The 11,747-nt window shown below is 43.5% G+C and overlaps 1 protein-coding gene across 1 annotated transcript; it reads left to right on the top strand.

Moving 5' to 3' along the window:
* Positions 1-157: 157 nt before the first annotated feature.
* On the top strand, positions 158-862 carry LOC137663626 (histone H2A-IV). Its single transcript, XM_068401057.1, has one exon. The coding sequence runs from the start codon at positions 171-173 to the stop codon at positions 558-560; it is 390 nt and encodes a 129-aa protein (XP_068257158.1). The 5' UTR covers positions 158-170; the 3' UTR covers positions 561-862.
* Positions 863-11,747: the final 10,885 nt, after the last annotated feature.

Raw genomic sequence — 11,747 nt, 5'->3', positions numbered from 1 at the left:
AATCGCAGCCTCCGCCAATCAGAAGTGCCACCGAACCCCAGCAGGAAGGGATAAAAAGGCAGGGTGGTGGTTCTTGCTGCATTTCTTCTGTTTTCGCAGCTTTTTTTCTGTGTTTTGTGTAGGTTTTTAGGATTTTTTTTTTTTTTTTTTTAAACCTTTTGATCTGAGATATGTCCGGCCGTGGGAAGCAGGGCGGGAAGGCACGGGCCAAAGCCAAGTCGCGCTCGTCGCGGGCTGGGCTGCAGTTCCCCGTGGGCCGCGTGCACCGGCTGCTGCGCAAGGGCAACTACGCGGAGCGGGTGGGCGCCGGCGCCCCGGTGTACCTGGCGGCCGTGCTGGAGTACCTGACGGCCGAGATCCTGGAGCTGGCCGGCAACGCGGCCCGCGACAACAAGAAGACGCGCATCATCCCGCGCCACCTGCAGCTGGCCATCCGCAACGACGAGGAGCTCAACAAGCTGCTGGGCAAGGTGACCATCGCGCAGGGCGGGGTTCTGCCCAACATCCAGGCCGTGCTGCTGCCCAAGAAGACCGACAGCCACAAGGCTAAAGCCAAGTAGAACTCTTTTCAACAAACAACCCAAAGGCTCTTTTCAGAGCCACCCATATCTTCCCAGAAAGAGCAGGAATACCTGAGCCTACAAGTATGTACTTCTCCAGAAACAATGTATTTTGATATATGCAGAAACTACGTAGATAGCTTCTGAAGTGTAACTTGTTTCTATATGTGCCTTCAACTTTGTTTCCCTGATTGGTGTATGTCCCTGCATGTTTTTTTTCTTCACGAAGTTAATGTGTTTATGTAAATGTTTCTCAGTTTCACTTTTTTGAAAAATTAATAAAAGTCAGCAGTTCAGGTTGAGATCACTCACCGCAGCACGGTGTAAGAGAGGAGATGAGAACACGGCAAGGGTGGGCCCGGTGCCTTCCTCTCCGTGGTTTCAGTAGCGGAAGCACCGTTAATCTCGGCGGAGGGGAGGTCGGGAGGGGGGCGGGGTTTCCCTGCCCGCCAGAGGCGAGGGGCGGGGCCGCGGCCGCCGGCGGACAATCAGCGGGGAGCGCGCGGTTTTCAAACACGAGGCGGGGTGGGGCGCGCTTTCCTCCCGGCGCAGCCGCTGCTGCTCCTATTTCGCGGGTGCAAGAGGAGCCTAAGCGCCTTGTGCGTGGTGGGTGCTCTGTTTTTCTGCATACTCAGGTTCTTTTTTTTGCTTGTTTGTGATTTACGGTTTCTAGGCAATAGTGGTAGAATCATATTTTACTAAGATACTGTCCCATAACTAAACTGGGACTGTTTCCAAAGGACAGTGTCAGCTATTGTGAGTAAGTGATGGCGGGGTGGTGGTGGAAATCGTAATGGAGGATCACAGGTTAAAACAAAATAGGCTAATATGTACTTTTCCATAGTGTTTGAGTTCCTACAGAAAAGCACTATAGACAATCACATGTACACACAGCAGGTCATCATCGTGTACTAGTCTAGACTTGAACTGCTGTTTCAGTTCTTTCTTTTTCCCTCTGACAGTGTAGGTGGCTTTTAAAAACGCTGCTGGGTTTCTCTGCGAGTTTCTGTCCTGGGCCCTGTCTTCTTCAGCTTGGCAGCGCTCTTCGGTGCCCCCTTTTTGGACTTGGCAACCTTAGTCACCTTTTTGGGGCTCTTGGCCGTGGAGGCTGCCGGCTTCTTAGGGCCCTTCGCCGCTTTTTTGGCCTTCTTCAGCGTGGGAGCCCCTTGCACTCCTTGAGGTGTTACAGACTCAGTGCTCAGCTCGGTCGTGCTGAGGCGCGCGGGCTTTAGAACTGCCTGCCTTCGGCTTCTCGGAGGTGAGGGCCGGAGCGGCGGGCAGAGTCTCAGACATGGTCAGAGACAGCTTTCAAAAAAGGGGGGGTGTCGGGGGGAAGGCTCTCCTCCCCTCTGTGTTTCCTCGGAACAGATTAATTCTTTTTTTCTTCCACTGTAAGGGACACCACGTTCCCTCCTTTGTCAGGCAGATATCGATAATACGTGCTTTTATTTCTTTTTTTTATTCAGTAATGTTTTATGTGGAAGAAAACAAAACTGCCCGAAGGGGAGTCAGGAAAGCACCGCCGGGAGCCTGCGAATGAGGCTGCCGGAGGGCTGGAGAGCGAGGGGAGGTGTTCCTTTTATTCTTTAAAAATGCCTCTTGTGAAACAAGGGGAGGAAACTATGCTGCTTTTTGCAGTGTCTTTCCTCAGGAGACAGAGGAGTGAGTCACTGTGGCAATGTGTTAATCGAAAATGTTTTTCAAGCAGAGGGAGGTAACACAGGAGTGCCCGGCGGCGGTGTTGCTTGGAAACAAGATGAGAATCGTGGGCTGCTGTTAAACAATACCTGCTTCTTACATAATTTTCAAGTTAGGCTTTAGGCTTTTGCGGTGTTTTGGGGTTTTGTTTGTTTGTTTTATTGTTTGTTTGTTTGTTTTTTTCCCGAAACGGGCAGAGGACTTTTATTTTGCTTTTTATCAGCCCTGTCTTGTTGAAAGAAATAGTATTAGGTATTCATCACCCACTGTTCAGAGATGGATTTTATTAGTAGTCACGCTGAAATTTGAGGGTTATTTTTTTTTTAATAATATAAGTTTATTTTATGTAGTCTATTAAGCAAAATAACCTTCTGTTGGTGGATATTTAGCACGGGGGGGAAGAGATTGCATGGGCCTGAAGCAGAGGACTGATCTACAGAAGGTCCTGATTGGGTCATTTGAAAATCCCGTGTTTTGAAACAGAGGCCTCCCGGGTTTCATTTTTGTCCTCGGAAACACATGTGAAGAGGCAGCATTTTTGTCTTTTCAGGACCAATGTGCACACTGAAGTGCATGAGAAGAAAGTGGGTCTATTTTGCTACTCTTGGAAATTGGGGAAGGAGGGTTTTTTTCCCCACTGATGTTTGGAAAAGCACTTGAAAACACAAGTGTTCTAGCATTTTCATTTTCAAATGAGATACGGAGAGATGAAATCTAAAGCATTTTTTTCTATTTTCTTCACTAGAAACTAGTTACACTCAGTAATGGTATATCACAAAATTTACCATTTTGCTCTCTCTGCCTTTCCAGCCATATTTCTGGCTTGAGATGGTGCATATAAAGACCTCAGTTTCCTTTCATAGCAGTTTGACTAATGTTCTGTTTTCTGTGCCACCAATGGTATTTTCACGATGGTTTTCAGCATGTTTTTATTAGTACAGGCAAACTGTTGAGTTCCGCATACCGAATCCTCTTTTTCTTCATCTAAAATATAACTGGAATATTTTCCTACAACTACTGCATATCCTTGTTTCTCCTGACCAGCCATTCACATTTAATGTAGAAAGGCAATATATTCTTCAACCTCATTTAACTATGCTTGTTACAAATGAACATGTCTTCTCTCTGTGTACCACAGTTAAATAAAATTTTGTATATATTAAAATGGGAGAGAAATGGATTATATCACCTGTTTACTTATGTGACAGATGAGAATTTTAAAAGTTTTCTTCAAAAGCATGAGTATTTTATTTCATTGCATAAGCAGAATTTCTAATTAATCTAGATCCCTTCCCAAATTCCTTTCCAACTATTCAGACAGCTTAAATTCTCAAAGAGATTTCTACATAAAGCAGGAAGACTTTAGATTTAAGAACAGTGCATCACAGATGCTGGTGGTCATGAGGAAACGTTTAGTGTCATAGATGACCTAAATTACTTTTGACCTTTAAGTTCAGACAAAATATACCCTTATGCTTTAAAGTGCTAGCTATGGCACAGGTAGTGCAATCTCTCAGAGAGCTTGCTCCTAAAGAATGTTATTTAACCTGTAGTTATTTAATAGATCTATGTTTTTCCATAAAGCACTAGAAGATAATATGCCAGAAAATATATATATAAAAAAAAAATCCATACTCAGTTGCAAAAATATTCCCAAGTATGCAGACAAACAAGTAAAAAAGTGAAGTAGTATAAGAACATTTCCTTTTCAGTTGGCTCTGTTGTAGTGACAATAGTGTATAGAAAAAGTCCTTGAACATTCTTTTATTTCAGAAAGTCTTATTCATGTTTTTCTTTAAAAAGACTGTGCTTGATTGCTCTAACGACATGATTGTGGACAGGATAAAGACATTGTTCAAACTCCATTGGTACTAAACAGTCTTCTACATTCTTAAAGGAAGGTGTGATTTTAATCTTTTTTCCTCTTGCATTTCAGGAGAAGCTGCTGTAGTCTCACATATTTAACAAAAATGTAGGCAAGTTAGAGTATTTGCCTAGGCCAACAAATTGAATGGAATTAATTGCCGGCTACCAAGGCCACCTTCATGATACTGTGGGCTGCTTTTTACAAAACTTATTTGAATATTTACATGACACATTCTACACAAAGTTTAAATGTTTATACGTCTTTTCATAACTTACTCTCAAATCCCTTCACTCAATTTTTTTATTTCCTGTAGTATCTTTCTGCAACCATACATAGCAAAGCAAAATACGATGAAGTAGGAACATCCTACAAATCTGGTGTAAAGTGTGGAAACCTTTTGAATAATATCATCAGTAATTTACTTTTCATGTTCACTTGAAAACAGGCCTTCTTAAACATCAAATGAAGTTTAAAAAAAGAGTTATTCATATCGTTGAAAGAGTTGGGGTCCCAAGAACAAGGAGGGCATTGTAAATACTTTAATCACTCGACTATCCTAGGTGCTCAACTAAACAAATGAAAGCCTTTGCAATTTAAATAGCTGTAAATGGCTCTAAGGCAAAGAGGCTCTGGGACAATCTCACTTCAGACAACTGGGCCTTGGGAAAAACAGATGCTCGTGAACATAAAGATAAGGGAGTTGCAACAACAGCCTTGAAGGACATGGCCTATGTGATTTGATACAAAGATCAGAAATCTCCAAACCCCCCTGCTTTCTAACTTTCCTCACTGAAGTGGGAAGCTAGGTGCGGCTGGGTAAAGAGTCCGAAAGAAAACTCAATAACACTGAAGTGTCTTCCTCACTGTGTCTGCTGACTGACCCCTTCTTCTGTGCAAACTCAGTGCTGGGATCACATAAGCCATGTAGGCCACGTCCTTCGAGGCAGCTGTTGCAACTCCCTTATCTTTAGGTTTCCATATCTCTGTTTTCCCAAGGCCAAGTTGTCTGAAGTGAAATACAGCCATCTTAATTACAAACTGTCTTCTCAAGGCTCAGTTGTCTGAAGTGAGATATAGCCATCTAAATTAAAAAGTCTCCCCTTTGTTTATTTATATAACTAGGTTAGTTAAGTGTCTAAGGTATTTACAACATCCTCCTTGTTCTTGGGGCCCCAACCGTTTCAGATCCCAGGACTGAGTTTACGCAGAAGCAAAGATCAGTCAGCGGACACAGTGAGGAAGACTACAGGCCTTCTTCTGAAGACCCCCTACGACTACCAGGGAAAACGACTGAGCATCCAGAACAGACATTTGCATATATTAATGAGTTACAGGAAACATAATGCTTATGTAAATGAGTTTTCAGGAATCCCATGACCATGTATAACTTCATGGTATATCGTCTCTGAGCGTTTGCCACATCGGCGGATCACTCATGGTAGACCAATCCCCAGTGCTGCCTGGCGCTGCAATAGAGAATTGGCTGCTTAATAACACTGGTGTTACTGAGTTTTCTTTCGGACTCCTTGCCCAGTCACACCTAGCTTCCCACTTCGGTGAGGAAAGTTAGAAATCAAGGGTGTTTGGAGATCACCGATTTTTGTATCATTGTTTATTTCTCTCAGATACGCAATACAGGATCAATTTAGATATTAGTAAATATGTAAGAAACTCACATGTCTACATTCACACCATTTCAGAAGCACTGATGCTGACATTCAGGAAATTTGAGTGAAGGTCTGAAAGCCAATTGCACTATAGCTGTGGAAATGCAGCAGAAACCTGCGTTTGCAGGTAACAATAAACGCTCTGAGTGTATCTAATATTAAGAAAATAGCAGATTGCCATAAAGCGCAGGTAATTCCTCGGACGTCTTTCTCTTTGCATCTTCACAGAGTGTCCCTAATATTACTGTGCACAGCTGAGTAACGGGGGCGGGGATCGATCGCTGTGGGGCATTCGCCCCCAGCACCGTAAAGCGGCTCAGGCTCGGCTGGAGCGCGGCGGGGAGGGGCGGCCCCGGGACGGCCCCAGGCACCTCCCGCCCGGCCCGGCCCGCTGTGCCCCCGCTGCAGCAATTTCCGACCAATCCTGCTCGGGAAGGAGCTTCTCTCCCTCCCTCCTCCTCCTTCTTCTCCTGCTGCTTGCCCTCCCTCCCTCTGGTTAGCTCCTCCGCCTCCCCCACCCCTCTCCTCCCCGAGTCGTTTCCATCTCGTTAATCCGCAGGCAAGGAAGGTAAATCTGCTGGATGACACCGTGGTGAGCTCCCTGCCCCGGCTGCTGTTAAAACCAGCCTGCGTTTTTAAGATCTTCTGCCCGGGGGGGGAAAAACAAACAAACAAACAAACAAACAAAACCAAAAACAACAACAACAACAACAAAAACCACACAAAAAACCCAGACCAAACCAAACCGAAAAACACAAGAGGCAGTGGGAGCTCCAGCTTGCTTTGTTAGGAAAATGTTATTTTGATTCTTTAAACTTCACTGCTGAGAGAGCATCCTGCTTGATAAACTACTTCTGTAAGGAGTCTGTGATCATTAAAGCATTTCCTTCCTTGTTCATTCTGTCCTGGAAAACTTGACGTATGACTGCGTGGCACAGAAATGACCCTACCATACAAACTAGGCTGATGCAGACAAACCTTTCTCCTCTGGAGATGGCATTTCTATATAACACCTCTTTAAGAATTTGATTATTTCAGGTCTCTGCACTCTGCATCTGAACGATACTGCCCTTAACATGGGGATGATATCAGACAGTTTAGTAAATGTAGGCCTGTGTAACCTTCAACAGAACTAATTTTCCTTCCATCTAAAATAACTGCAGTTTCTGAAGCTAACTTCATGTTTTGCAGACGGTGTCTGCTTCTAGGACTGATAGCGCTTAAAGTTACAGTTATCACTGAAGTACTGATGGGAATGGTATGCAGATAGACTCATGCTTGTGCTTATTCTTAGGGAATTCAAGGTCTCTGTTAAATTCCTCATTAATTACGAAGAAGGGCCAAAGATAAACAAGACTGTGAACAACACCTTTGTAGTGTCTTAAATGACTTGATTCAGAGCTCTGACACAAGGAGAAGAGATAAGTCCTGTAAGAACCAGAACAGTATCTTTTCCTTGGAGCCACCTGCATGTGTCAACAGAAAGGCATCAACCACGCTTGCGCAGAAGCGGGGTCATACAGCAAACAGCATAACTACGGGGAATTACGACCCCCAGAGACCACCCAAGACCCCTTCCCCAATTTAGTATGCATGGGCAAAGACAATTACATAATATATTAGCATATGCATAAGGTTTCTTGGAATAGACAGGCTTTTTTCAGGAATTATATGAATATTCATTTTTCTATAATGTATATAATGACTGTGCTTTTGTCCCTAGGTGAACATGTTACCGGAAAATAGTAACCAAGAAAACTCTCTAAACCAAATGATAGTTTAGAAAGCCAACATTGGTTTATTGCAGCGCTGGGTGCACGGGGGATCTCTCCTCCTAGCATGCACAGTCTATTTGCCTATAGTCTTCTGGATTGTTTCTTCTCTTTGTTGCTCCTGATAAAGGTCTCTGCTGGAGTATGTTTGTTCCATCGCCTGCAAACAGTCATGTGTTAATTTTTTCCTACCAGGATCTGTAGTTAGAAAGGTTGCTGGATTCAGGATGCTGGTTACTTTCAGCTCCACATCATCTTGTTCCAGAAGGAGGGCTTGATATTTCAGCATCTGGCTCGGTGACAGTCAGTGTCCTCCTTTTTGTTCTAGAACAGTTGTAACTGCACAGGGCACAAACACAGTTCGCTTTTGCCTGAGCATCAATTTTCGGGCCTCTCGGATCAGTAGTACTGTAGCTGCCACTGTTCGGAGGCATGCTGGCCATCGCTTACTGACATTGTCTTGTTGTTTTGAAAAGTATCCCACAGGTCTTTTCCATGATCCTAGTTTCTGGACCAACACTCCTAGGGCAATATGCAGTCTTTCATGTACAAATAGTTCAAATGGTTTTTCTAATTTCGGGAGGCCTAAAGCTGGAACACTCATTAAAGTCTGTTTTAGTTTTGCAAATGCACCTCTGAGTGCAAACAAGGAGGTTTCCTTTCCCTTGTACAGCTTCATATAAGGGTTTGGCAATGAGACCAAAATTCATTATCCGCAGGCAACACCATCCGGCCATCCCGAGAAATGCTCTAAGCTCTTGTTTCAATTGCTCTCATCTTACCAGTCCAGAGTCTGTTTTTGACTGGATGGTTACCGGTCCAGCCGCTCGGTATCGTCCCGGTGTTCCTGAAGCCCATACGGGAGGTGTCACAGCATCTTCTGGTATCTCCTGTAACTCATCTTCCTTCTGTAATATAAAAACTTGGGCATCCAAAGCTTTATTTTCAGGGATATGGTTTTGGATTTTTCCTTTTGTAAAAGTAATTTGTACATTCAATTTACTTAGCATATCTCATCTAACAGTGGCATGGGGCAATCTGGTATGTAGAGAAATTGATGGGTTAACACCCTTTTCCCAATTCCAAATTTTAAAGGCCAGAAAAAACGGACGATTTTCTTTCTGCCCTGTGGCACCAATAATTGGCATGCTTTGATCACTCAAATTTCCCTTGCATGTATTTAATACTGAATACGTACCATGTCTACTAAAAATTTTACTTTCTCATTTTCCAGCCTTACTATAACCAGGGGTTCTGTTGGGGAGGGTTTCAATTCTTCCCCCAGTCCTCTTCAGTCTGAATCTAAAGTCATCATGTTAGCAGCTTTCCTTGGCATTTCCCCAAGACCTCACCGACCTAATTGTGGGCACTCCTTTTTCCAGTGCCCTTTCTGCTTGCAGAAAGCACACTGATTTTTTTCTAATTGCTTTTCAGCCCCTGGTACTTCATGGGAAGATTTTCTTCCCTTTGTCCCCGCCGCCGATAGTTCCATTCTCTGACCCAACTAGTTTCCTGGGCTATAGCTGCTGCCAGTTGCTGGTTGTTTTTAAACATCTCTTTTCTTTCTTTCTTCTTCTACCTTTTCTCTATTGTTATACACTTTCCAGGCATTCTCTAACATTTTGTCCAGTGAGCGGGCACCTGCCCCCTCTATTTTCTGCAATTTCCGTTTTATGTCTGCACTAGATTGTCCCATAAAAATGTGTATTAACGAGACAGCACCTACATCATTTTCTGGATTCAAATTGGTGTATTTTCTTGCAGCCTCCATTAGTCTTTCAAGGAAAGAGGAGGGATCCTCATTCTTTCCCTGAACGACCAGATACAATTTAGACCAATTCTTTGACTTTGGAATAGCATTCCAAACACCATGCAAAATCAATCGTTGGTATTCAGTCAGTAACAACCTCTGAGCAGGAACGTTGGTGTCCCAATTAGGGTTATTGGGAGGAAAATGTTCATCTATGCATCCTGCTTGTGCAGCCTGAACATGTACTCGTTCAGCCTCCTCTCTGGCCTTGGCCAAAATAAGTCATTTTTCCTCGAAAATCACTAAGTTATTCAAGATAATTTGCAAATCTTTCCAATCTGGATCATGATTTTCAATTATAGTTTCCATAACATTTGCTACCCATTCAGGGTCCTCCCTATATACCCCTGCCATCTCCCTCCAGGATTTTAAATCCGATATAGTAAACGTCACTTTTACCCAAACTGGCCGCTCCGGTCCTACTGCTTGTCTGAGAGGGGCTTGTGTGTTAGCATTTCTCTGCGTAGTCCTACCTGCCACCGGACTGAAACCTGCTTCACCATCGGTACTATCCGAATCACTCTGTCCATTATCCCTTCTATCCCTTCTCGGTCCAACTAACATTTGAACATCCTCCATATTCTCCTCCTCCTCTCTTTTCTTCTTATACTTGCTACACCGCCTGCCGATGCTGCATGCTGAACAACAATGCTTAGGCACTTTCTTTTTCCCTGCCTCTAACGCCAATACCTCACATTTGCTTACAATCAAACCACATTCCTTACACACATCATAATCATCCCGTAATGCAAAGAACAAATTCACGTACGGCATCTAATCCCACTTTCCCTCTCATCTACAGGACAACATTAATTGCAGTATTGTGTTGTAGTTTATACTCCCATTTTAAGGCTATTTCTCCTTATCATCTAGGTTATACAAAGGCCACCAGTGATTACAATATTCTACTAACTTTTTACGAGTAACGGGATCACCCCCAAACTTTTTCCAGTGTCTTAATATACATCCCAAGGGAGAGCCCTTAAGAATCCCCCCTTCGGTAGACTGTCTGTTTCCCATTTTACAAAGTTTCAAAACTAACATGAATACCTGAACAAAGTTACACAAATACCACAATTACAAATAAATCTGTCACAGTTCAAAGCCAGACTGGCTATTAAACAGGTGGCAGACAGCAAACGGCAAACGCCGTTCGCCCCCTCCACCTTCCCCCTTCCCCCCCGAAAGGGAAGGAACAGAGAACACGGAGAGAGACTTGCAAACTGCAAGTCAAAAGCAGTTTCACTAAACAGCAATAAATATATGAATATATACAAATATACAAAATCAATATTCAACCAAAATCCAGACTCCAGGCATCCCCATAATAACGTACGGATTATCACAATTGTGCACACTGATACCAATAGCTTAACAACACATACTTAATTCAGATACGACTTATGTGTAAGCAGCCAAATTAAAATACCAGTACCAATACTCACAACCAATGTTGTTAATCTCCCAGAGAGCTGCCTCGGAAACTCACCCGACCAGGGAATCAGAGGCTTCCCCGAAAATACTCCAGCGCGCGCTGGAGTCCTCACAATTCCTGTGGTCTGTCGAGACTCTGGAGAGCTTGTCCCATCTGGGTCGCCAAATTCTGTTACCGGAAAATAGTAACCAAGAAAACTCTCTAAACAAAATGATAGTTTAGAAAGCCAACATTGGTTTATTGCAGCGCTGGGTGCATGGGGGATCTCTCCTCCTAGCATGCACACCTAGGGACAAAAGCACAATCTTTATATACATTATAGAAAAATGAATATTCATACGATTCCCGAGAAAAGCCCACCTATTCCAAGAAACTTATGCATATGTTAATACATTATGTAATTGTCTTTGTGCATGTGTACTAAATTGGGGAAGGGGTCTTGGGTGGTCCCTGGGGGTCTCTAGTGGTCGCAATCCTGCCATAATTGTGCTTCTGCACAAGCGTGGTCGAGGTCTTCTTGTTGACAAGTGCAGGTGGCCTCAAGGAGAAGATGTTGTTCTGGTTCTCACTGGACTTCTCTCTCCTCCAGCGCCAGAGTTTGTGAATCAAGTTAATTTAGACATCACAAAGTTGTTTTTCACAGTCTTGTTTGTCTTTGGCCCTTCTTTATAATTAGCAAGGAATTTAACAGAGACCTTGGATTTTCTAAGGCTAAGCGCAAGCAAGAATCATTGATGACTACAACACTGTTATAAGTCCCATAAGCAGACCCTATCTACAAAACATGCAGTTTGCTTCAGAACATACTGTTATTCTCTGTTATTCTAGCTGAAAGGAAAATTACTGACAGGAAAGTTGATTCTGTGTAAAGGTAGCACAGAGTGGGCCTTTTAGAGCCTACTCTGAGGCCTACTCTTGCTAAACCATTGCTAAACCGT

This window comes from Nyctibius grandis, chromosome 5, assembly GCF_013368605.1.
Source record: "Nyctibius grandis isolate bNycGra1 chromosome 5, bNycGra1.pri, whole genome shotgun sequence".
Lineage (NCBI taxonomy): Eukaryota > Metazoa > Chordata > Aves > Nyctibiiformes > Nyctibiidae > Nyctibius > Nyctibius grandis.
This window is presented reverse-complemented; position numbering and strand designations above follow the sequence as displayed.